Here is a 26,864-nt window from a genome sequence, read left to right on the forward strand (position 1 = left end):
TTGGAGGCGGGGGGAGCTAAAGCACCTTGCTAGCACTTGCATAGTGGAATGCCTATGCACTTTATAGACTTGAGTCTAACTTAGTCCATCTGCTTTGCGATACAGGTAAGCATTCCAGCCACTGCCTTTCCATATAAGGAAGAAGAGGTTCAAAGTAGCTTTTTGGAGTTGATAATATTCATAACATGTTACAAAGAATCCTTAATGGCTGTATTTAATAAATGGTCCAAAAAACTAGGTGGATCCCACTAAATAATTGTGATGACTTCCCATTCCTGTAATACTAATCTTGACGCTGTCTTTTCTTTAGGAGTAGCCCACCGAAGCCAGAGCAGCGAAGGAGTGAGTTCACTCAGCAGTTCTCCATCCAATAGCCTTGAAACGCAATCCCAGTCTCTTTCCCGGTCCCAGAGCATGGATATTGATAGTGTCTCCTGTGAGAAAAGGTAAAGAACATTACTTCTGTTAATAGGCAAAGATTGCACTTAGACCGAGCATCCAGACCATCTGTATACAGAGGGAAATATGCTCTTATCTCATATTTCCAGTCATGTTATTGTATGTCAAGCTTACAGTGCAGTATCACTTCCTGTAGTATGAAATATAATGCCGTCTTCGCTAGTTTTACTGGAGTCCCTTCTACTAAAGTGATGCAAGGCAGAGGGTCATCTTGGGTGCTATGAGTGACTAACATGCTTAGAAGTATGATTCAATAATTTTATTATTTTTTTTTAAATCATAGAAAAGGATTGATATACATTTTTCCTTGCCTGCTGAAGAAATACAGTGACACATTTCTTAAAGTAGTTGTAATGTGAGAGGCAGACCCAAAAGAGCCATATAATGATTAGAGACTTCTAATTGTTACATTTATGGATTGGACTTTTCCTGTTTCAGCCCTCCTTCCTGCACTGCTTTCACTTAAGATGACATTCCTTCAGTCAGCCTCTTAAAAAGGACTGTCTCTGGGTTTCCAGAGGTTAATGGACTCTTCTCTTCTTTCCACTTACAGTATGTCCCAGGTGGACGTAGATTCAGGAATTGAAAATATGGAGGTCGATGAGAATGATCGCAGAGAGAAAAGGAGCCTGACTGATAAGGTTGGTTGTTTAGACTCTCTTTTTGCTCTTTCAGACCAGATGTGTGAGCTTCGTATGGTGATCTTGAGCTCTTGCTTTTCATAGAGTATCTGCTCAGGTTAAACAGTCTAATGATTAAATGTAGAGCATTTTTATCTTGGTTTTCCCTACAATGTGTGCTTCTGTTTCATACAGTGTTACATTTGTTTTACAAAGTCATTAGCTCAGATTTAATTCTGTGCCTCTCATTTGTATCAGTCAGGCAAGTACAGCCATACATAGACACTCACAATGCTGGTGTGCTCTCTTTAATTTTTCTGTTTGGATGGCTTGGTTTCTGTTGGATCTCCAAAGGGTTATAGCAGTATTGAAGAAATTTCCCTGATAGGAATTGCCCTTCAGTAAGTCATGGAGGAAGATGGCTAAGTGACAATATTCAGATGGGCAGAAAAAGTGGTGTGAATTATTTCTTTTTCTGCTCCAGCAGATCAATTCCCCCCCCCCCCCCCCCAAATTCCCTGTTTAAAAAGTGTTTCAAATATGGAACTCTTCAGATATGGGGCGATGGTATGCAGAAAACAGATAGTGTATGAAATAGGCTTCTGCACAAAAACTCTGGCTGTCCAGCTGCTGAGTTTTGGAAATATCCTCCTGAAGTGTGTGTTGGAAGGGGAGTGAACGGGTTGGGTGCAGTACCTCACCACAATGTAGTCTTCAGCTCCCAAACCTGGTTCTTTCAAATATGAATTAGACCTAAGCAGATACTTGTTCAAGGAAATAACTGATTCTGTTTGGAAGACTTTTCCATGTCCTTTGTCAAAATAATACAGATTTTCTTAGCTGCATCGTCATCATTCTTCTTTCTTTAACAATAAATAAATAGCAATCTATCCCATCACTTAGGCAAGAAATGGGACCTGAAATAATAAAATAGAGGGGGGGAAAGTAGATACAAAGCCCTGCTTCAGTCTGCAGCCTGGTTCCTCCTTTTTGACTTTGTTCCATTCTAAATAGAGACTTGGGAAATGGGATGTCAGTGTGAATCTAGGGAGGAGAGGGATTCTCCTCACTACTCTTGTAGTGCTCACTCAGCCTTTGTTTATGCCTGCACTTTTGAGTAATAAGTTCAGTGGGTAAAAATGTGGCTTCTAGCCACATAGAATTAATCCTGTTGCAGAGTTGCTGGTTTTGGGGGTTTTTTTGTGAGCAGTTGCCTGCATCATGCTGCTGTAGAATGGGTAGTTGGGAGCTGAGAGCAGTGTTGAATGAAGGGGGAGGCAGCAGAGAGTAGGAAGAAGTTTTGCAAACTTGGCTCATTTCCTTTGTCTTTCAGGTAACTTTGAATAGATAAGTTGGAGAGTCTATTTATTAGCAGGGAACATCCAACCCTGTCCTTTGTGTGGAAAACTGTGTTAATGTTATTTTGAAATTCTTTTCATATTTTGATGTCAGTACTAAAGTCTTTTTGTGTAGATTCTTTTATGAAACACTAATATACACTAATATAAGTTTAATGTACTTCAGAGTGCACTGTCCTGTCCTGGGTTCTGGATTACTTGATTGCTGTAGAAGAAGGATGAAAAAATGAGAAATGTTAGTTAATAGCTAACTGCCTGTGTTTTGGGGCAGTGGGGAGACTGAGGAAATCTCTGCTGGATCTGGGGGTTACCCTGTGAGCATTCATTTGTGCCTTTTTTATGTTTGAGCTGCTGCTTGCTTTCTATACCTGCCTTTCAAGTCTCCTGTTAGAGAGTAGCTTCTTCAGAAGTTATATTATCACACTATCTTTAAAAAGTGTCTGTTGAATATCAGGTATGTTCTCTGCCTAAAAAGCATGCCTTATCCTTGCAAGAAAATGGTCTCCGGGACCTGATAGACCTTTTCCCTGTCTTAACTTCTGTGGCTTGAAATGATATTGGCTTTTTTTGGTCATATTGTGATCTGGCCCTTGCACTTAATGTCATATGCTGCTAACGTGTATTGGAAATTAACCTATAGAAAAGTGAGAATTAGGGGTGCACCAGTTATATCGGTTGACTATTGGATCAGCACCAATAAAAGGAGAAATTACATTATTGGCTATCAGCTTTTTTTGGTCATTGTAACCGATTTAATTACATCTGCGTGCCTGGAGCACCCTGGCGAGCATAACCCGGTCCCTATGCCCCGCTGCTGCCCCAAGCCTGTGGCAAACTACAGATCCCAGCAAGCAGTAGGAGGTGGAGGGGGGGCTTGGAAGTCATCACAAGGTGCTGAGCTCGGCAACAAAGGGACCATTACTGGCTCCTGCTGCTACTGCTGCTGCCATGGTGATGCTGCAGAGGGGGGTCCTGAGCACCAGGGCTGCTGCGCAGATGTTGGGCTGCACATGGGCGGGATAAGACATCCTGTGAGGGATAGTCCACTCTGCCGGGCACCAGGTCCCTTTGCAAAAGTGGCTTCTCCCTGGTGGCTGCAGGAGCTTGGCTGCATGGGGCCTGCTGTCACTGAGGCAGTGGTGTGTTCTGGGGCTCCAAATGTGCCCAGCCCCACTGTCCGCATGAGGGTCCACCCAACCCACCCGGGGTGGCAGCCTAGGCTGTGCAGGGAGACGGCTGCAGGTAGGAACCGTAGGTGAGGGGCAATGTGCATAGGAATAAGGCAGTCATTACCTTTATCAAGGGCTGGAGTAGGCAGGATACAAGTTATTCCAGAACCAAGTGGTTTAGATGAATTATGGTGTTTTAGGTTGCTAGCTGCATTAAAACATCCTTGTTTTCAAACAGGAAAAGAGAACAGGGAGAAAGTGGTATTAGGCAGTCACTTGAAAGCTGCCCAGTCACCAGTCCATCCCAATAAAGGACAAGTAGGAACTGGGGTGCTTCACATTCTTGGACTCAAAGTATAGAGTTATCTAGTGGGAAATGAAAGGAAGAAAAAATAAAATATTACTGAATTTTACACAGCAGATGTTTTCAGTGTTCTTCACTGACTTTCTTCTTTTTAATTAGTCTTAGCCTTATGAAGTGTGATTCGGAGGGCAAAGGGAAATGATTTTGTGTGTGTGTGTGTTCTGGAAATGCTTTTAAATAGACAGTCTACCCATGGTGGAGATGAAGATGATCTTAATCTTCCATTGATACCCCCATATTTGGTTTCTGGTTTCTAAACCTTTCCATTCATCCTTGTGTTAGGAATTATGTATGGTGATGACAGCTTTAGGGGAGTAACTCCAGAGGGACTTGTTTTGCCTTGGCCTTTAATATAGTTAGTTTGATCCCATTTAATGAAGGGAGAGGGGACTGAGACAGACTCTTGAGAACTTTTTTCTGTCCATTCCACTTTATACAGAGAGGTAGTGTCATGAAGCTGACTGAAAAAAGCATGATGAAATAAATAACAGTTTTCAGTAGGCACTTCTTTCCCAGCATTAGGACTAGAAGTTTACACTTAGGACCCATTTTCTCAGTTATGTATTACTCTTGTTTTTTCTGTTCTCTGGCAAAGTGCTTTGTAGCTGTGGAACTACTTACCCTGAGCTCTCATCCAGTGCTTGGAGGCTCTCGGGTTGTTTTGGGGTAACAGTGTGTGGAAAAATGTGATTTGAGTTACAGCAGAGCATCCGCTTAGGCATCCTTGTGAGTTCATGCCCCATTGTAGTAGTCAGGGAATATTGCATTCCCACACCCCCGTAATTCTTCAGCTGTTCTCTTCTGCTGCCATTTGTGGCTGGCTCCCTTCCCTGGCAGCAGTCTGTAGCAAGGGAAGCAGAGGCTAAAGCAGAGGGGCATCGCTCTTTCCCACTTTGCACACAAACCTTTTCTGCCCCCACCATTGGGTGCCCACCTTGGGGTTTGGGAAGTGCTTCCTGAAAGTTTAAATTCTATGAAAGATGCTGCCATTTGGTGTGAAATCGAGCTCACAACTGCTTAAATGGATGCAAATGTGTCCATTAGCTTCAGAGTGGGTTGGATTGGGCCATGAATATGCATTTCTCTATATTTAATGTTCTAAACTAAATTTGTTTCTAATTGCTGTGCAGACACAATTATTCTTGTTGGCCTGTTTTTAGGAGAGAGAGATTGGGAGGGAAAAGAGGAATTCTTTTAGGGGCATTAAACCCTTGTTATCCTTTTTGGGTTTTTTTAAGAAGAAATTTAGGGCAAGAAAGTTCCTTCTGCTCTATGTGGACATAAAGTAAATTTAAAATCCCTGTAGGACTCCTTATAATATGAGTAGACATTTAATTGATAACCAGGTTTAAAAATTCTCTTCTAGGTATACTGTTTTCTCAGAAGGTGCTTAGCACCAGATTGGTGTGTGTATTCATTTTATTTGACTTCTTAGTACAGTTCTTTTTTTAAAAATAAATTCTGACAATTGTATTTCTCCTGTTAATAACCACCTAGAATCTGTTACCAGGGCATTGCTGCAGTTTTCAAGCATGCAAGCAATCTTGCAGAATGTTTCCCATGAAGAACTGCTAGATAAGGATTGGGTTTTTGTTCCTAATGGCTACCAAAGCCAATTTAAGCTGTGGTATGGTGATTACGAGACTGTGACTTATAACCCAAATATTAATGCAAAAACATCCCTCTTCTCTCAACAAGGAGCCTCCGTCAGGATCTGAGGTATCGGAGGAGCAGGCGTTACAACTGGTCTCTAAGATATTCAGAGTTTCCTGGAAGGATCGAGACAGAGATGTAATTTTCCTTACTTCGCTCTCTGTGCAATTTAAGCAGAACCCAAAAGAAGGTAGGAGCATCAGCTGCTTGTGCTGGTTAGGACATGAGAGAAAGTTGTTTAATTGTAAAGATGTGTGGTTGGCTTGTTGCCTAGCTGCTTCAGCTCTAGCCTTTTATTCATCCACAGTGATAATGGTGGTGCTGAGGTGTTGCCAAAGCTGTCTAGCTTCAGCCTTTGCTGTAGTTTGCTGTACTCTTTTATATAATGCAGCCAACGTATCATTTTGGGGTATGATGAAGGAACGTGGTCTATTGCTATTGGGAACAAGAGTGCCAAACTTGTGAAAACAGAAGAAAACTTACTGGTTAGGTGACATGTGAAATATCTTGTGTGTGAAGGTGAAGAATGCTCTTCTAACTCTCTTGCTATCCTTTTCACAGTGTACTCAGATTTTAAGGACTTGATTGGTCAGATTTTAATGGAAGTTCTGATGATGTCCACTCAGTCAAGAGATGAAAACCCATTTGCCAGCCTGACAGCTACATCACAGCCAATTGCAGCAGCTGCCCGGTCACCTGATAGAAACCTGATTCTAAACGCTGGCTCCAACCCAGGAACTAGCCCTATGTTCTGTAGTGTGGGTTCCTTTGGTTCTGGTTCCTTATCCAGGTAACTTAGGTTGCACTTGAATATTGATTTATATGTGGATGGGGGAGTTTAGAAATGCCCTAGCAACCTTTAAGTGAAAAATGCTTCATTCTGCTGCACCAACCTGTTCTTTCCCTCCCCTTTTGGATTATGCTGCCACAGTTATATATACACTGTGTAATTTAGCGCCCATCCTCAGCAGGTGGAAATTGAGATAATTGAAATCATATGACCAGTGTCCCCAGTGTCAGCCCATTGAGGAATTGGCCTATAACTTTTACATTTTATAATTCCAGCAATGAAATCGGTATTACTTATCCTTAATAACCACAGGTGAATATTAGTAGGTAAAAGCACAAAAGATGCTGTTATGGATATGTATAGTTTAACTAAGCAGTTTGCAGCAGGATTTTTGCTATTGCTCATTTACGTCTTTCTCTCTTTCTGTGCATCCTAAATTGCTTCTTTTTTTCCCCCTTCTTTCTTCCTTAACTGATTTAGTCTCTATGGGACTAGTCCAGCTTCTAATATCAATTTCTCAAGCCATGTGCCAATGTCTGGTTCATCTCCTACCCTACCAGCCAGTTCAGTTGCCACTACATCTGTACCTTCCATTTCTGTCAGCCCACACCTCACAGCAGCAAGTCCTTCTGGAGTCCAGCCCTCATCTCCGAGGTACCGCCCATACACTGTTGCCCATTCTGCAGGCATATCAGCTTCTCCCATCCCACGCTCCTTGAGTATCTCCATCCCATCTAGCTCACCAAGTCCTCCAGCCATAGCTACCAGCCCTCAAGCCATACCAGTCAGCTCATCCAGACAGAGGCCTGCAACTATGGGCCCACCTGTGTTTCCTCCTTCGCCAAGTACCATGAGCAGGCGTTCTTTACTAAACAGGACTTCTCCTAGGTATTTCACAAGCACAAGTGTGTTACGTGTGCAGTGCAGGGTGTGGCATAATTTGGAAGAAGTTGTGTTTGTACTGAGCTTACAGCTTACCCTACTAACTAGTAGTTGATGTTTATGTTTGTTTTTGAGCTAATATGTTGACTTGCTAACAAGTCCTGGCTGCCAAACGGCTAAACCTGTTTCTGCCAGCATTCGATATGGAACATAATTGATTGAAAGGCAGCAGTGTTGTTGTACATTTTTCACTTCCTTTTACCTCCCACTTCAGGCTAATGATCTCCTTTCAGTTTAAATTGCAGTTCAGTCACTCGGGCTGAATAGTTTATCAAACCCGTATCTGCTTTGAAACCAATTTTCTCTGTGGATCTTCAATCAGTTTGTCGAAGGCTTGTGCTAGCTGGGCTGTGTCAGATTCAACTCTGGTGTATGGATTTAAATGACAGATTGTCCTGCCTTTGTCAGCCAGGCCAGGCACTCCTGGACTGTCTTTGCTAGCTGCTTCCAGGTCCTTCCCCCCTCGGTGGGAGGGAGAAACCAATGAGCTGACTTGCTGCTCTCGTGTTAAAACTGAGTAGCTCAGAGGTTTATTATTCTTTATTTTTCAGTGAGATCCAAGGACTTCTGTTTATGCTCTAACTTGTACAGAATCTGTAGACACTTTGCTAGCTTAAGTTATGAGTGGATATTTAATCATTTGTTATGTGAATAACTTGTGGCCAGCCATGTCATGGAGCATGTGAGCGCAGTCTTGGTTTTTCTAACATTGTGGATTGTGCTAACCATTGTTTGCCCATTTAAGAAGAAGGTTTGGGACAGCAAACATAGCAGGAGACTTTGTGGCATTTTTATTTTTGTGTTTTTGTTGTTGTCTTTTCCTCTTTAAAAATCTCTGTTCTCTGATGGCCTTTTTGCTTTTGTTGCGGTAGTATGTACGACAACCCTTTCTCACTCCTCTTCCTTGGCGTTTCTGATGTATCTGAGGACAGTAGTGATGAAGAAAATGAAGATGATGATTTTTCTTGTGTCCAGTTTGGGTCCAGGTATTGGAGGAATGGAATAGAATGTAAACTGCATGTCTGGGTGCTTCAGAACTAACAGTCCGGGAAGTCGTAAGCATTCTTCAGGAAACTTTGGAAATAAGGACAGGGAGGAGATGACCTAGACAGCTCTTAATGGAAGATGGAGTATAAATATGAGTAATGATGAGTCTTAGTTAGCCAGCTCTTTTTGAAAAGGTGACTCAGAATAAAAGAAATATTAGTCATATTGCCCTTCAGTTTTAATGACCACATGGTCAGAAAGTGGAACTCGTTACTGGATGTGTGGATACAAGTAGTTTTGTTCCTCAGATATTATACTTTTCAGAATTCCTACCGAACTCTAGAAAATGAGGGTAGAGGGTGTCTGGGAGGATGGACCTGTTTTCCAGCCATAATTTCAGCTGATGTAAAGTAGTGTAGATTCATTGAAGTGAATGGATCTATGGCAAATTATACCAGTGGGGTTTGGATATGCCTCCTATTTCCTGAGCAAGTGGACCTGGAAGTCAAGTGCACAAATGGCAATTAGTACCCCTGGAGAGGATGGGCGGTACAAATGAATGTATATGGGACATTCTAGGACAGAGAAAATAGCTTATGCTGAGTCAGAGACTTGGGCGTCCTGTCACAAAGTCCCTTTGGTTTGCATGGCATGAAAATACACCAGTACAAAATAAGAATGGATTTTGAGTAGCTGTATTTAGTGACTAACCCATTAGCCGTGCAATAGAACTGGCTTTGTGTTGGGTTGGCCAGACAAGATGACCATGAGGGACAGAATCTTCTGATTTCATACACGTGGTTTGAAGATCTGTACGTGGCTGAAGGCTTATCACAATTGCCCAATGTGTTTGCCTCAATGTAGCTTCCAAAATGAAAAATAAACAATTGCCCTGCATAAATGTTGGCCACTCCTAAGTCGTCATCTTCCTGCTCTGGCCACTGTTCCATTCTTCCTGTGTCCTGCCTAAAATATAAGTTCTTTAGGTTTACCCCTAGGCATTTGAACCCTCAATAAATGTGTTTGGCCCTTTTCTTTTGTCTTATATCTATCCAAGCAGAGTAAAAGGGGAATGGAAAAACATGTGCTTTGGAGGAGGAAAACGATTTGGAAAGCAGTAGCTCTATAATCTTGCTAGCATATTGAAGGCTTGTTACTGATACTTGGTCACTTAGTTGATAATAGCTAGCCTTTGGTATAGCGATAGGTGATGACCCTTACTAGCAATCAACAATCTGGTTGTTGTGATCCTTTCACTGTGCTTATTAGTAGATCTGTTCCAATCTAATTTTAAAATGATGAGATCACATTCTAAAAAGGCTCGATTTATTTATTTATTTATTTATTTTAATCCAATTAAAGCAATTTCTAACTCCTTTTTGAAATCTCTTCCTATAGGAAGTGAGTTAGGTTTTACAAAACTATAGAAGCCACAGAATAATTAGAACATTTCCTTTTGGGGATTACCCAGTCCTGCACTGGGCTTGGAGAATGTAGTAGAAGGACCTAATAGGTTTCTCTCTGGCTCTTATGGTCTTTGTTTTACATATTAATGTTGGAATATAACAACTTTGTTAAAGTTATAAGCTGTCAATTTGAGACACTTCCAACAAGTATTTAGAGAAACAGGCTTATTAAACTTCCATCTTCCAGTTCACACTGAATGATTTCATGAGAAGTACTTGCAGCTTTAAGCTTGCATTTTGTGTTCAGGGATTTGTGGATTACAGTTGTAGCCTTTTGGCTTCATTTCAAACTTAATTCCTGTACTGTTGCAAATTTTAAATCAAGAATTGGATGCCGTGATTCATGCAGTATAAGAACTAGTGGGATTGCCACGTTTCAGGTGCCTTTGCTCATGCATTATTTCTTGACATCCTACCGACTGCCTTGGAATGTCATTATGAACATGATGATTTTGTATTTACACCACAAATTGCACTTTGAAAGTTACCATAGTACTTTGTGTATATAATAAACATCGACAGCTGTGCTCGGGGGTAATTTCAGTCGTTGCTGAAATGAAGTCTCTTTTAAAGTAACTGCCTTTGGGAAGACTAACCTTTAATAAAGAAAAAAAACTTGTACAAGTAAAAGGGATAACCTTTGGGCTGGAGACGAATAATCCAAAGGACAGGAAAGAGCATATGCAAGAAAAAAATATGGCTGTATTATTTTATTCTGTGTTGAAATACTGCTCAGTACCACCTCAGGCCAAATTGGTGCATGGTTGATTGCCTTAAGTTGGCAAACAAGAAATATTAATTAAAATGATCTTTAAATTTGCGTTTGAATGTCTTGATTATTTTTCTATAGAATGCACTTAAGTGGTATAGCCTTTATACTAAAGAGAAGGGAAAAGATATCAAAACATGGATTGCATTTAGAACCATCTGATTTATTAAACAGAAGAAGCTTACAATGAGTTGCTATAGGAGAAGTAAGGGGAAGTATAAAGGGAACGTAGCTTTAAAAACCCCCAAACAACCAACCAACCTTCCTCCTCCTCCTCCTCCTCCCCCCCCCCCCCCCACCCGCACCCATAAAACCCTACTGCAAGTGATGGGAATTACAGTCCTGCCAGACAGTGTGAAAGAATAAATACAGTTCTCATGCATCCAGCTGAACATGGTGTCTGATGGAGAAAATCTCATGGCTTCTTCTGCTTGGTGCTACCAAGCATGTGTTTTCTCAGAAAATTCTCTATAACATAGTACTACAGCAGTAGGATTTGCTGAGCACTGCCAAGCTGAGTTGAGGGTACAGATGACCTCTAAAGAGGCATTTTGGAGTGTGCACAGTCAAAGCTAAGACAGGAAAATTGTGCTGGCTCCTAGAAGGGTCAGCTTGATAAACATAGTACCAGAAGTTTACTTGGGATGAAAACAGGAGATTGAAGATTTAAAAATGGAGATGGTGTGTGGGCCTTGAGATTACAAAACCATTTCTAACAAGTACACACTGAAAGTGCAAATTTTAATTTCAGCTAGCAGCCACATTTTTCCAGCATGAGGATGCTGTCAGGAATGCTTCGTAGAGTAAGAGGGTTGGTTAGTGCTGATTGTGTGATACTAACTATGCTTTTTCTTATACGAATCATTGCTGGTGGTTCAAACATCGTAGGTAATTACATGATCTGATGCCAGTGTGCATTTATGGGGGGACTCTGCTTCATCTGTTGTATGCCAGTAAGACATAAATCCTTATACAACTTCTGGGTTATTTTTTCTTGTTCATATGAGGAAAGAGCTTGTGCATACACACCTGATTTGTACCTGTTCATTTCACAAGGAATTCAGGTATTGTTTTCAGACTTGGACTACTTCTGAAAAACACAGATGGACTCTGGCACCTTCCAGAGGAAGAGCAGTCTAGTCCAGCAGTTGGGCTGCTGCCCTGAGACCCCAGAAACCTTGTGTGCTTTGCCACAGGACTTCCTATGTACTGTTGGGCCAGTCATGTAGGCCCAGATCCAGAAAGGATTTTTGCACCATTTAATATAATGGATCTAGGTGCCCACATACCTTTGTGCACTTAGGCATTACTGTCTGTGCCCCACTTTCCCATCTCTAAAAATAGGGACATTATTATCCCATCTCCCACAGATGCTCTAATAAGTACATTTAAAGAGGGTGAGCCACTAAACACAACAGAGATGGGAGTGAGACATGCCAGGACCGAAGATAGAATCCAGGTTTCCTTGACAGGAGCTATATTTAGTTAAAACAAACTATTATATTATTTTGGCAGTGTTGAGGTAAAAAAAAAATAGAGATGAATTAATATGCAAGGATAGGCTGCTTGTTTAGACCCCCCTTCTATTTTCTGTGCTGCTGTATCCCTTTTCCTGGAGACCCTTTTCTGTTTTTGTTCTCCTGGCCACTTCTTTCCAGGTTGGTTCTACCTCGCTACAGGTTTTCCAGCTTGCTGATCCTGGTATCCTCCACAGAACTGGATGCTATATAAGAAGATAGGAAGCAATTATGTAGAGTTTCTTTGCCTTTTTCATTGATATTGGTTCTAGAAGCTGTGGAAGCGTGCTGGAGTGGGGTAGAACTAGCTTGAAGCATCACTTTCCAAGATCGATGCATGCTTCAATATCATGACAAAGCACTTCTTTGGTCTCCCTTGTGTGAATCACTTTTGATAAAGCCCCATTATCTTTGCACGCCTTTTACCATCTTCCAAGTACCTGATCCATTTAATATAAAATTATTGATTCCTGGTTGCCTTTTTGGAATTGCTTTTGGCTGCTTGTTACACAAGAAAATAGAAGAGATTCTTGCACAGTTGCCTAGTATGTATGTTAAAATGATGCCCAAAATCAAGACTCGGATGGTACTTTACTGACCCCTGCACAGATCTATAAATTAATGTAAATATTGACACAGTCACCATGCTTGCATGAGTTTGATATGTTGGTCTGGGGGTTTTGCCTTAGGGAAGTTGTCTGTCAGAGTTGGGGGCATATACTTGCAAGAGCAAGGCTCTTCATTTTGCTTTTTTTTGTCTTTTCTTAAAGTGTGGGAGGCTCTGGCAGCACAAGTGTTTCTGATTCCTGCAGTGACCATTTCACCATTGAAACTTGCAAGGAGACAGAGATGCTGAACTACCTCATTGAGTGTTTTGACAGAGTTGGAATAGAGGAGAGAAAAGCACCAAAGGTACTTTGAAAAGAGTAAAGAGATATTTAAGCATCAGTTTGATCTGAAATGGTTTTCTTCATTTAGCTGTATTCACATGGGAAAGATGGTCCATAACAGAGAAAAACCTAGAAAGGTTTAATGAAACTTAGTCTTACAAGTAGATCACTGAGATTTAATCTATGTTCTCTTACGTCAGGGGTCAACAACCCCTGGCATGCATGCCAAGTGTGGCACCTCGGCACATGTTGGGGCCAGGGCCAGGGCAGGGAGGCAGCAGCTGTTTGCAGCCTCCTGGCTGCAGCTGGCCCTGGCTCTGGGTAGCTGCTGCCAGTCAGGAGCCCAGGCTGCTCCCAGCAGGTGGCTGGGAAGATGGAAGGCCTGCTGCAAGCAGCCTGGGTTCCAGGGCTATCAGCAGCTACCCAGAACCTGGGCTGGCTGCAGCCAGGAGGCTACAAAAAGCTGCTGCCTCCAGGCCCCAGCTGCCTCCCAGATCCAGTTCTGGGCTCCAGAGAGGCAGCAGATACCAGCGATGCTGCCTGTTGTGTTGCCCTTGCTGCTGCTTCTGCAGAGCAGCATGTGAAACCTGGCGGGGCAGGGCACAACAGGAGGCGCAGAAAGTTGCTCCGAGCTCCCCACTGCCCTGGCCACACTTTCCCTGCAGGCAGGGGCAGCGCTCCGGCACCTTCCGAGGTAGGCATCGTGGGCTTCTTCGGCACTTTGTTTTTTTTGGCACCCCTGCCTTAAGTCTTTTTTTCCATGTTTAGAACCCCTCCTGTATTAGTTTTATGTCTGTGGCGTGGACAGTGTTTTGGGGAATGATGTATGTCTTTGGTTTTCTTGATGATGGTTGATTCCATACAGAAGCAGATCTTGGTGAGAGTAGGAACCTGGCAGAGTTTATCTTGCTGTTAACCTGAACCCATTCCTTTATTGATAGTGGTACAGAAAATATTTAATTTAGCTCTCTAAATATAGTTTGGAGAATTTTAATCAGGAAGGCTGCCTCCTTTTGTTTAAGCTGCACAAATACACAAGTCCCCTGAATTTCCTGTGTCTTGTTTCTGAACCTTTTCAATTGTCATTAAAATAATTTGTCTTTTCTAATACTTCTGTTAGATGTGTAGCCAGCCAGCGGTTAGTCAGTTACTGAGCAACATCCGATCACAGTGCATTTCCCATGCTGCTTTGGTACTACACGGTTCCTTAACACAACCAAGGTGAGTACGGCTCACGTTGATTAAAAAGGATGCTAGTTCTCTGTTGGGTTTCTCTTTCCATGGAATTAGATAGAGAAACTTCAGATCAGCTGCAGAAGCGGCATGTATTTTCAGTCATGCAAATGGTATTTTCTACTGCAGTGACTAGGAGAATAACAACACCAGTGTACCGTAAGTGTCTTAATGGGGATTCTCACTGATCACTATAAAGGTTTATCAGTGGCAGTGTAATGTCTGGTATAAACAAGCCCTAGGTATTTGAAGGGATGATATAAACAGTTAAACTATATTTGACTTGCCAAAATCCATGTAACTAGGATATTGACAAATGTATAAATTAGAGCAAGCTAAAGGGGCAGGGCTTTATCATGTACTCTGAATGTGCTTACTCTTATACTGCAGGAAGTGAAAGCTAGATTGTATAACTCTGACCCTCTTTCATTTAAAACTAATTCTTTGTTAATTTTCCTAAAAATAATGTCAATCGTTCATTTTTTACGTGAACAGCAAACATATAATGTTTGAGTATAATAGTGGGGAAAACGCACCATTTAGTTTCAAGCTCCCAGAGAGCGGTTACGTACAGTGAGCATGTTAATTTGGAAAATATTGCGACTATAACCTTTCCTTATGGCTGGAAAGGCAAACAGGTTGAAATCGGAAGAACAAACCTAATGCTGTTTCTTCACCGGATGAGCCAAACAAAGGGTCTTTTCATTAGGGAGGGGATGGAGAAGAGAACCATTTAATTTATAGAAGCCACTGTTTCCTTCCAGCCTCATTAGACTGAAGTATGCTGTTAGTAGCAGTATCCACTGCAGAAAATTCTTTGTTCAGATGACTTGAGAAACTTGGTTACCTGCTTCTAAAAGAAGTAGCTGTTTCCCTGCTGAGGCTTTCTTGTCTGATACATCATTAAATCTGATGCCTCTTTACTTTTTTCTAAAAAATGTCCCTTTTTTGCACGACTAAAGGTTATTGCAGCAGCAGTCTCTGTTGGTACCATACATGCTGTGTAGGAACCTCCCGTTTGGCTTCATCCAAGAATTGGTGAGAACAACCTACCAGGATGAAGAGGTGTTCAAACAGGTAAGGGGCTTGCCCAAGTCAGGTACGCTACTGTTTGCTTTCTGAGCTTTCCAGGGGAGAGCTTTCTGCAGATCATATCCTGAGAGTGTAGTGTTGAGAACCATTATTCCAGGGGCTGGTGCAAGTCTGCTATCTAATTTAATATGGGGGATGGAAGGAATGACAGAGCTCTGAAGTTTTACTTAAGCAAGCAAATAATGTGAAATTCTTCTGTATATCAAAATGTAGTATACTTCTTAACATACAGCACTCCTATGTAATGTAGAAGCACACCCCCAGGTGCCTTTGGTGTATGGTAGCCTCGTGTAACAGGGACTGTCACTTTTCTGAGCGTTCTCCCAAACTGACCCCTCCAGTCAGATCCGAAACCCAGCAGTCTTCCAAGATCACATGCTCAAAATGTTGTGGTTTTCTGTCCATCTGGAAAGGATAGAGCAAATTAATAATATAATACTTTGCATCTATAACATCTTTCACTGAGGGATCTATAAGCACTTTACAGATGGCAACTCACTGAAGTGTCATTTTACAGATGAGGACACTGAGACAGAGAGAGATTAAATGACTTTGCCCTAGGTGCCAGGGTGAGGTCAGTGAAAGATTCAGGAGTTGGAACTGAGTTCTCCTGTTTGCTAGCGTGCTTTAATTATTAGGCCAATATAATACAAAAGCAGGCCAATGTACTAATAGTCAATGTAATACAAAAGCAGGTTAGTCAGGTTATAATTGTCTTCAGTTAGCACTGTTGCACATGGTGACATGACTTATTTACAGAGAAATGGAATTCAAAACAGTGTGAACAGACTAATATCTTAAGAAGTCTAAAGAAACGCTAAATTTATTAGTATGATAAAGAGCCGTCAGTACTGGCTGGAAATGGCTTTTGGAAAGAAATGTTTAATCCACAGAGCTGAATGCTTTCTGCAGACTCTTCTGTTTTAATTAACATATGTTTACACAAATGAGTGCAAAAGAAACTATTAATTCTTACCTGGGATTAAATATCAACATGTAGAGTAAACAAGTCACTTTAATTTACAGGTTACTTCTTCATTGGGCTCTTATTATCAGTGTTTGCTTTAACCAGGAGTCTGTTTAAGGCACTTTTAGGGAATGGTTATAGAATACTTCTGAAGTCCAGCCTATCCTAAAGGTTAGAACCATGCCCCTAACTGGATTAGGGAACATATGTATTGTAGCCATCTTTCATATCAGTGTAATGGTATTTGCGTATTGTTGTTCAAGAGACCCAGGACAGTTCTCTTTAGGTTTCCATGGTCATTCCTGTGTTTCGCAGAATCAGTGTTTGATCTTATTGCATAAGAAATGATTCCCCATGCATCTGTGTGACGTAGCCTGTATAATTGGGTGTCATCATGTTTAGCTAATCATTTCCTCCCTTGGTGCTTCCTCCTTTGCATCCCTTAATGATTGCTGCTGTTTTGTTAATGCTTGTCATAGCAGTAACATTTACCAGGATAAACACCAAACCTACTGACTCACTGTGATGATGAAAAAACGTTGTCTCATGAATAGGCGTACAGAGATCTGAACGATTCAGCTGTCAAGCTGTTGGAGGGAGGCCTAGAGCTTAGTAGTGCTGTCGTTTGTTTGTGTGGGTATGTATGTGCATGCACCTGTAGTTGAGCACCTGTGTGTTGAAAGACCTATGTAAGGGTCCTGAGGAAAACTAAACAAGCGATCAAGCTGCTAGTCTCGTCAAGGCTGATGGTTTTATTACTGTTGCTAAGCTCTGGTGCGTTTCGTTAGTTTTATGTCCCCATCCAGGTCAGCGTGTTAGAAGATCTAGGCCAGATGTCTTTCTCAACATGTTACGGGGTGAGCTTCATTGCCTGAAGAAGATAGGGATTAGACTTCAGCTCATTTCTAGCTTCAGGATTCTTTCTCTCCCTCAGCCTACAATTAAATGTGGAAATACCTTTTAAAATTATGTAAATTAACAGAGCAAGCCTCAAGTTTTGGTTTTTTTCTTTTTCATATATTAACATTTGAGAAGTGAGTGAGGGTTTACACAGCGCAAAGCTATGGTTTCATTTATACCTTTATTGTTTTCCATTGCTGAAGTGTGTAAGTAATGTACTTCTGTTTTTACAGATTTTTATCCCCATCTTACAAGGTCTGGCTCTTGCTTCCAAAGAGTGCTCCCTTGATAGTGACAATTTTAAATACCCTCTTATGGTAAGAACCATTCCTTTCTAGCAGCTCTTTCTTTAGGATGCCTAGTACTTAATACAGTCTAGGATTGCTTCAACTTCTTATTAAACACTCACTTCATGTTGAAAATGTCAAGTGTTAGGTCTATATAAATATATAAAAAATATAATAAAATAACCATATAGAATGTTTACTCCATGTGTGTATGTTCCTTGTATATCCCCAAGACAAAGCTTCTCATTTTACTGGTGAACCCAAAGGCAGCACTGTTATCCAGTATGGCTCAAGACCATGAGCTGGGTTCTCTTGTCTCTCATGTACCGTCAGATAAATTTAGACTGCAAGATACTATGGATAACGATTGAGCCAGAAAAAAAACATGGCCTCAAATCTTGGGTTGAGTTTGCAGTTCCAGCAATTAGCTTAAGCACTTTCGGATTCTGCAAATTAAAAAGACCTGATGGTGAGGTCACTTAGCTACATCTTTAAAAAAGACCACCTCTTTTCTCCCCCCCCCCCCCCAAAAAAAAAAACAACCAAAAAACAAAACAAACAAAAAAACAAACCCCTAAACAAACACATTTTCTTGGGCAGATTTATGTTTTTCTATTATCAGGCTCCCCTACTAGTCTCAATTTATAACTCGTGAAATTTGCCTTTTGGCTGCTGCATAGGCTAGTCATATTTCTAAGAGGCGTTTCTTCATCTGCTGCATGGGCTAGTAATATTTCTAAGTGAAGTTTCTTCATCAGAGCTTTATACTGGCAAAGAACAAGCCAATGGGATAGAGCAGTAGCTGTGCTCACTGTAGTATAATTGAAGCATGAGAACTTGTAGCACAAGAGAAGTGGAACACATGAAAGCCTACATTATTTTTTTTTTTATTTTCAAAATCCTCCTTTGTAGCTGTTTTCTTTAGTTCTTTGCTGCAGTTTAAAGCGAATTAGAGATTGTAGATCGGATTCTTTGTTTCAGGCCTCAACATTCATCTGACAGGCTTCCACTCAGAGTTGGAAGACAAAAGCCTTGGTTTGTGTAGGACAATAGCTCTATTTATTACTGTTACTGACTCTTGTATGGCAGTTCAGGAGTCCAGCAATGGCATCATTATGTACCAGACAAGGAAATAACTAGCACAGCTAATTTCTAAAATAAGTGCAATATTTATTGTCCAGTTGAACCATTTAGTTTTCTTGAGACAACTTGGAAAACACACAAAAGCTGAAATAGGCACTAAGGTAGTTATATCCTGTTTCCATTATAGTGTGGGGAAGGTTTGCCAGGAAGTTTAGTGGAGCAGTCTTTGACTTTTTAAACATTCTAGCATGGTTATTCTTTCACCAAAGATGATATGGAAAATGCATGTGGATGAACTGTTCATGGGTTTTTCCTTACAGGCATTAGGTGAACTGTGTGAAATCAAGTTTGGGAAAACACACCCCATGTGCAGCTTGGTAAGTATATCCTGATTGATTTAGTAAGCCAGAAATGCTGTAAAATGGCATGAGTAGAGAAGTTGTTCTCTTGAAGCTTGCATTTCTTTAAAAACAAGGTGCAACCAGAGTTTTGTGAAGTGTAGCTTTGGGCATATTTATTTTTGGAAAGAATGTACTTTCAGGTAATTAGTTCTATTGATAAATTTACTTTTTCCTACATATCGACACAGTATTTCTGCTGCATAGTACATAGTGCTCACCTAGCGTGTTTACAAAGCCCTTGGGAAATATAACTGATTTTTCTCTTAAAACATTGAGTGTTTGGGATTTTTTACAACTGGAAAACCAAGCCTCAGAGAAGTGGCTTGTCCTAAAAGCACAAGAGTCAGTTGGTTGAGCCAGATAAATTCCTGGCTTTCAGCCCTGAGCTAAAACTGGTATGGCCACCTCCTGATCAGCAAGGAACCTGGTTTCCTCTGTTTAAAAATCCCAGATTCTCTGGTGAAAATCCCAATTTTTCTGATTGAAAAAATGCCAAATCTGCATATTTTTTTTTTTATTTTTTTTTTTTTTGCAATTAAAATGAAAAGCCTCTTTTATATACAGGTATCAGTTGAACACAATTTTTATTGATATATTTACAATTTTAAAGCACTTTGGAAGCCTACCAGTGCCACCATCATTATAATAAATTAAGTTCTAAATAGTTATTTATCTTGGTGTTTGGTTGGGGTTTTTTTATCAAGGAAAATCAGAGCTCCCTCTGTCCCCTTTTGTCATCAGGACATGGGTCCAGCTGTGGCTGTCCCCCTGGCTACTTTCTGGTGCTGAACAGGCCTGATATACCAGTGCCCTGCTCATGCTGTTGCCCGTCACTCCTGACCCATAGCAGTCCCAGCACTGCTGGTGCCTGTCACTCCCGATCCATTATCCGTAGGACCCAGCCCCCCAGTGTGTGAGGAAGGTGGTGGGTGTGTGGGGAAAGGGGGATGTGGGCACAGGCGACATGGAGGGGGGGGCACATGCCCCCCCAGATTTCGGCACTCAGTGTGGTGTGAGGCTGCAGCCAAGGTGGACCAGCTCCAGGCAGAAGCAGCTTCTGCAGCCCAGCAGGCAGGACCCAGCACAGGAGGGAGCTCCATGCTAGCATGGCTGCCAAGGTCAGGTGCAGCAGCTGTGAAGTTATGCCCCTCATTGCTGCTGGGTGGGCAGAGAGCACCTCACCTTGACAGCCATGGTGACATGGCACTCCCTCCCATGCCAGGTACCACGTGCTGGGCCACAGAAATGACTCCTTTCTGCAGCTGATCTGGCCCAGTTGCCACCCTATGCCCCACTGAGTGCAGAAATCTCAGGGGGCGTATGTTTCCCCCCAACCCTCCCCATGTGTAGACGCACATCGCCTGTGTTCCCTTCCCCCACCTGCCTCCTTAAACTTACCTGGAGGAAGCTGCTGGAGCTGCTGTCCACTACACTGCTTGGTTGCCACATGCATGTGCACATGGTGCACCCTGCATCCCTCTTCCCCCATCCCCAAGCAGCCTTTGCTGGCTGGAACTTTGTCAGCCTACAAGGGGAAACCTGTGGTTTCCTGGGTTTTTCTCTTTTAAAGGAAAACAAATCTGTGTTTTTCTCCTTTTAAAAGAGAAAATCCACATTTTTTTCCTGAGCAAACAGAAAATCTGGATCCCTGCTGATCAGCTTGCAGGTTTGTTGATGGACTGTTGTTTCAATTGACTCATTTCCTTGGCACTGCCAGTCTGGTCAAGATTTGCATCTATAATTTGTGGTACTTTAAGGCTCCTTGTATTGGAAATTTTGGGGGGCAGGGGTCATTTCTTGTTTTGTGGTATGTCCAGCACCTGTTAGAACAGGGGCCTAATACTGATTGAAGTTTTGAGGTCCAGGGAAATATTTAACAGCAGTAAGTAAGATAGGAGGAACATCAGTGAAAAGAGCTCTCACCCTAAAAAGAGGCATATTGGAATACAGAGAGATCTAGAATGGAGACTGTGATACTTTAGAAATCTAAGCAAGCAGAGACCTTGTTACTTAGCAGCCATCACAGCTGTGTTGAAGAACTGAGTGAATGTGATAGAAGTCAAGGATAAAAGGTGCAAAATGGTAATGCAAATAGAAAAAGAGTACAACTGATTTGGCAGCTCTGTCTCTGTCTTACTGTTTCTCTTTTTGGTAGGTTGTATCTTTGCCCTTGTGGTTGCCTAAATCTTTAAGCCCGGGTGCAGGACGTGAGCTGCAAAGACTTTCATACCTTGGCGCTTTCTTCAGTCTCTCTGTCTTTGCTGAAGATGATGTAAGTGCTCAAGAAGCACTGCTTGCAGTGTCTTTTCTGAGAATAAACCACAAGATGTGCTTTTTGTACTGCTTGCAAATATTCTTTCTCCTTTCAGACTAAAGTGGTTGAAAAGTATTTCTCAGGGCCTGCCATTACTCTTGAAAACAACCGTGTTGTTAGCCAATCTTTGCAGCATTACCTGGAATTGGCAAGGGTAAGTGTCTCAATAGTTCCCTCCTGCAGGTCGACTTTTATCCATAGGTTTTTTTCGTTCCTGGTTTTAACAGCATTGGTGAAGAGTGTTCTAACAAAATCCAGCTTAGGCAGTAAGGGTGAGGGCAGGTAAAAGAAGAGCCAAGTAGGGGTTAGCCACCGGACCACAAGTCAAGACTTTTTTCCCCAGGTCCTGAAGCCAGGCCTTGAACATATCTATGGAATGTAGTTTTTGTCTGAGAATAAGTAAAAGAGTACATGGTATGTTATCATAAGGCATATGTTCCCATGATTTTTAAGGTATACTCTTCTGTTTATGTCAGTCTGAGAGCGAGAAGTGTTTTGTAACTGAAGTATCAGTATTTTGTATAATGTGACTCTACTTCAAGGATGTTCTGCAGAATTCTCAGAATACTTCACTAGTCACTTGGGGGAAGAAGTTATCTTCTGTAGAAACGGAGACAGATTTGCTTTCTGAACAGATCTTTCACTTTACATTTCAGCTAGAACTGTTCAAGATTCTACATAATATTTTGCTGAATGGGGAAACTCGGGAGGCAGCTCTTAGTTACATGGCAGCTGTTGTCAATGCCAACATGAAGAAGGCACAGATGCAGGTAAACACAGGAAACTCTCTTCCTATTCATCATGGATGCAGTTAACACAGTTAGCTCTAGATGGCTGCTGATACAGCGGTACTTCAGGAACAGAAATCAAAGGGACTGCAAGGACTGAAGCAGTCAGAAAATCCATTTGGATCAGTCTTCAAAAGAATTCTTTAAATTATTTTCTGAAATTAACCTACTTGCTAGCTTAAAGCTTGTGTTTCCTCCTGGGTGAATACCGAGGTGCCAGCTAAATGTGTTGGCCTGTAATTCTGTAGCAGAAGCTTATCCTTTTTATTGATACATACCAACCTGCCCTTTGTGGAAGTGTCCACCAAGTGGGGAAAGAAGGTTTTCAGATAGTTGTTTATCAAGTTGCCAAGTTTCATGTTTTTGTGACTTGTAGATTTGTGTATGCCCTGGGAATGAACTAGCACAGTTTTGCAGAAGCAATAGGGCATACATTTGTCACTAGTTACCTGCTTTTCGTACCAGTTTTCCTTGGCATACCTTATATAGGACTCATAAACAGGTGCTGCTAAGGCATCATTATTTGAGGTTCCCATTTTCCATAGACGTAACATTTGAAACTGTTGTCAGAACTTAAACTTAAACTTCCAAGAACCACTGTAAATCTTGCTTATAAAGTAAAGGGTAAGAAGCAAGGCTTAGCAACATACCTAATCCTTCTTGGTCTTGAATATAACTTTGCTAAACATTTCTCAGCTTCTTTCCCCTCTTTCCTTCCTACTGCTTTTCAATTTTCATATATACATTTAATGCTCCTGAAAAATGAGTGGTTAAACATACACAGGACAAGGAGACCATATTGGCAGTTACAGCTGTTTGTACTTTAGTTATTGAGAAGTCTCCTTAGAGGTGCTCTCTTTTTTTGCCATATATTCTATATTATTAGTAGTGGCTTGGCTCCTAAACCTATTCGTTGCAAAGGTCTGTCACCCACTAATTTATTTTAAGATACCTTTTCCAAGCATTCACTTTCTGTACCTTGCCTTACAGACAGATGATCGGTTGGTGTCCACAGATGGTTTTATGCTCAATTTCCTATGGGTTCTGCAGCAGCTAAGCACAAAAATTAAGCTAGAAACAGTTGATCCCACATATATATTCCATCCGAGGTGTCGCATTATCCTCCCAACGGATGAGACCAGAGTGAAAGCAACCATGGAGGATGTTACAGCCTGGATGGCTGAGCTTTGTAAGTATAGTACATACATGTTCCTTTTTACTTCTTTCCTTTTGTTCTGGTGCTAGTGATATTTTGATATGTGATGCTAGAGATAGTTTTGCACTCTTTTTCCTGTCCCTATATAATTTGCTTGGTATTGTTTTCTGCCTTCATTAATTCAGCTGAAGATTTGCAGAGAAGTTTGAGGTGGTCAGGTTCTGCTCACTACTTCATCCAGTTTTTTTCTCACTGTCCTTGGTCCCATGTTTTGTTCTTTTTTTCTTTTCTTTTTCTAGACAGGGATCCGTCTCAATTTTCTGAGCCGAAATTCCCAACGGAATGCTTCTTTCTAACCCTGCATGCCCACCACCTCTCCATCCTGCCAAGCTGCCGCCGCTACATCCGTAGACTGCGGGCCATCAGGGAACTCAACAGGTTAGACACTGTTAGTTACCTAGCATGTGATACAAGATTCCAATTGTCACCTTAAATTAATGTTTTCCAGAGTGTGGTTCTGATTCCTGCAAATTTGATGGAAGTTAAAAGCACATTATGGACGTAGTGAAATTGTAGAGTATGGTGGTGTCTATCCTGTGATCTGTCTGCTGTTTTTAGTCCTTACAGATTTTCTTGGCAGTGGTTTGCATTACAAATTCAAATAATAGGGGAAAGAACAGAGATTAGGTGAACATACAATACCAAACTCCTTGGGAGTCCCTGTCTTGGAGAACACTGGATCTTTCTCAAAAGCCCCTTATGGCAATGTTATTGGTAATGTTTGCAGTGGTTAAACTGTTGAGTGCTCTGTGGCACCACCAGAAGTGTGAGGATATCATACTTTAGGCCTTTTTGCACTGTGATAGAGGTATATGAAGTTGGATCTGTCTGATGTGCAAGTCATTGTAGTGATTGCTTTAAAAGCAACTTATCATTATTCTGTCTGATGTTCTGTATTCCCCAACAGATCATATGTTTATTGTTCCTCAGGGCTACTGTGGTGTTTAAAGATAAGAAGTGATTATCTCCTTCATTATGTAAAAGCTCCTACAGTGAATCTGAGTGATGGTGTTGCTTGTGTCATTCAATGAGTGGCCTGTCATTTCTAAAATTAAAAAAAACCCCTACAATTCTGATGCTAACGTGAAGATGCTTTTGTTTTCCTTTCTTGACATGAATCCAAATAGACTTTTATAGCTGTACAATCGCAGTTCCAAGGTACTTTCTCTGCTGCAATAAGTAAGAGCAGATTATACAGCATGAGTATTTTCCATTGTGTATAATTGTGTTCACTTAGTAAAAGTCCCTTGGCAGTAAGACCACAGACAGTTTGCAGGATTTTTCATCTGCATTCAATAATAGTTTATTGTGAGTTGTTTATAGCAGGGATTGATAACCTTTCAGTAATGGAGGGCCCAATTAACAGTTCAGTCATGAGGAGTTCTGGAGTGTATATCTTATTCTGCTGTTGATCTTCACCAGCAATGTGACAGCAGGTAGCTTCTTCACAAAGCACATGTACAAGGATTGCTGGATTCACCTTGGCTCCTTGCAGTGTCTGAGCAAGTGGGAAAGACTCATGGAGCATCAACTAGAGCAACCCCTGTCCACCTGCCAACCCCAGCCCTGCATGCCCAGGAGGAGTTGGGGGTAGGCAGTCCTTATACACTGATTGAAGGCACCCCAGCAGCACCCTGGTCTCCAGCATAACTTTCCTACTCTCAAAGCATCCCCATCTGCTGCAATCTAGCTAGCACAGCCCTATGTGGATCATGAGCTGACTGCTCCACAAGTCCCTGTCTGGCTGGGGACATGCTGGAGCCCTTTTTTGACTTGTTCCTGTTGCAGCTACTCCCTGGTGCGTGGTGCAGAATGGATTTTGCTGCCACAACTCCTCCACCTATCCAGAAGTGCACTGCACTTTGAGATGTTCCTTACAGTCTGCAGGGTCCCAGAAATTGTGATGCTGGATCTGGCCTGTGGACTGTATGTTGCCAACCTGTGGTTATGATATACACATACAAATGTCCAGGAAGGTTGTTAGGGACTGGGTGTGAGGAATGATTGCGTGTTGTACATAAACAAAGGTTTTTGAATAAGCAGACCCTGGATTTTAAAGAATAACCATTCCTCTTAGGCTTGTCAGTCATTGGGTGCTTCCATAGCAACTGTGTCCAGTCCTCCAACATGCTGAGTGCTTTTGGCTTTCATTGATTTCAGTAGAAGTTATGGGTACTCAGCATTTCCCAGGAAGATCAGGCCATGTATTTAGATGTCACTCATAAAGAAATTAAGGTTAGATAATTAGCCGCAGCAGATAGCAGTTGTTCGTGGGGGGGCAAGAGGAAGCGGAGGCTACTCATGCCTGAGGGAGGGAGGAAATGGAAGCAGAATAGGAGAGAATGAATACTTTGCATGCTGCACTGAGAAGCTGCTCTTTTAAAATGAGCTGGGTCCAGAAGATACTTGAACTTATCATGTCCAGAAAAGAGCTTAGTGTGGATGGTTGTGTGATGCTAGTCTACCATTGACTTACTCCCCATGTTAGATCTACACTGACTGTGCCAAGAGGAAAGGGCCAACAGTGTTATTAATAACTGTGGCCCTTGCATGGATGTAGAGAATGGGAGTGATTTCATCCTTGTTTACGCTCCTTCCCCCCTGCAAGTTAGAATTGGAATCAGAGGGATTGTGGGTTAAAGGAAAAAATCTGGAGAAGAAAATGTTTGGTGGGGGTTGGGATGTAGAGATGGCACAGGGATTGGTCTGGAGGGGAACATATTTGGGGAAATTCATGTTGGCACCTTCCCTTTTTTCCTTCTAGCTGCTTCTGCTTTTCACTTTCTCTTTGCCCTTGCTCCGAGAGGTAAATGAGATTTGGGTCTGAATATCAGAGGTTCTCACTGTTAGTTAGATCATCCCTGTTCTCCATCATGGTTCTTAATGACTTGGTTTAAGTTTTTTTTTTTTTTTTATATTGTAGATTTGAAACAAAATAAATAGTACAAAATGTGGTGATAAAATGATTAGCTATTCCTAGAGGAAAAATTCTTCCCCTGTTATCATCCTGCCCCCTCCACTTTCCATTTTTTCTTCTGTCTTCCTCTTCCCCTCTCCCCCCCAGACTTTTTGGTCATGCCTCTAGTTTGCTTAATACAATGACTCTCAACCAGGGTGTGGCAGCACCATGGGGCTCCTTGAGATCTTTTCAAGGGTGCCATGGGGTGCCAAGCAATGTTAGCATACTTAGGTTTGCAAACATGTTTCACAGGATAACCCCAGAGGCCGTGTCCAGGCGGGCGTGGACATGTGGTATATGGCGCTGCAGATCCATCTCTGTCACTACACCTGGCACATGCAGGCACATCACATGCTGCTACCTTGCATGGTGGGGGAGGGGGGTTGACCCCAGGAGCTCCCAGGGTCAAAAAAATCCATGGCAAAAAGCAGGGTGGCAGACATGGCCGCAGTGTGCTCCGCCCAAAACCAGAGCCTGGCCAGCCAGAGCCGTGCTCCAGCTGCAGGCCAGGCTCCCAGCTGCCGGAACACTGCGGCTGCAGCTCCCCAAGGCTCCCAGGACCCCAGGTAAAGCTCCTGGGGCCAGCACAGTTGCTGGACCCAGCCTTCTCTATCTCACTGGGTTAACCTGCTGCACGCCA

At 42.0% G+C, this 26,864-nt stretch overlaps 1 protein-coding gene across 2 annotated transcripts in view; it reads left to right on the forward strand.

The window, feature by feature from the left end:
- The window catches only part of UBE4B (ubiquitination factor E4B), a 66,459-nt gene that overhangs the window by 23,293 nt on the left and 16,302 nt on the right, over positions 1 to 26,864 (forward strand). The window contains exons 3-18 of one of the 2 annotated variants that reach the window (XM_019493981.2): positions 311 to 446; positions 1,013 to 1,100; positions 5,669 to 5,813; positions 6,185 to 6,413; positions 6,894 to 7,301; positions 8,228 to 8,341; positions 12,865 to 13,006; positions 14,105 to 14,205; positions 15,180 to 15,294; positions 17,410 to 17,493; positions 18,867 to 18,923; positions 21,103 to 21,219; positions 21,317 to 21,415; positions 21,918 to 22,031; positions 23,040 to 23,238; positions 23,505 to 23,643. In XM_019493981.2, coding sequence (XP_019349526.1) covers positions 311 to 446; positions 1,013 to 1,100; positions 5,669 to 5,813; positions 6,185 to 6,413; positions 6,894 to 7,301; positions 8,228 to 8,341; positions 12,865 to 13,006; positions 14,105 to 14,205; positions 15,180 to 15,294; positions 17,410 to 17,493; positions 18,867 to 18,923; positions 21,103 to 21,219; positions 21,317 to 21,415; positions 21,918 to 22,031; positions 23,040 to 23,238; positions 23,505 to 23,643 — 2,287 coding nt within the window. The remainder of the gene's footprint in view (positions 1 to 310; positions 447 to 1,012; positions 1,101 to 5,668; positions 5,814 to 6,184; positions 6,414 to 6,893; positions 7,302 to 8,227; positions 8,342 to 12,864; positions 13,007 to 14,104; positions 14,206 to 15,179; positions 15,295 to 17,409; positions 17,494 to 18,866; positions 18,924 to 21,102; positions 21,220 to 21,316; positions 21,416 to 21,917; positions 22,032 to 23,039; positions 23,239 to 23,504; positions 23,644 to 26,864) is intronic. The other variant, XM_006271376.4, reaches the window with a different exon arrangement.

The sequence above is a fragment of the Alligator mississippiensis genome, chromosome 13 (genome assembly GCF_030867095.1).
Source record: "Alligator mississippiensis isolate rAllMis1 chromosome 13, rAllMis1, whole genome shotgun sequence".
NCBI classification, from domain to species: domain Eukaryota; kingdom Metazoa; phylum Chordata; order Crocodylia; family Alligatoridae; genus Alligator; species Alligator mississippiensis.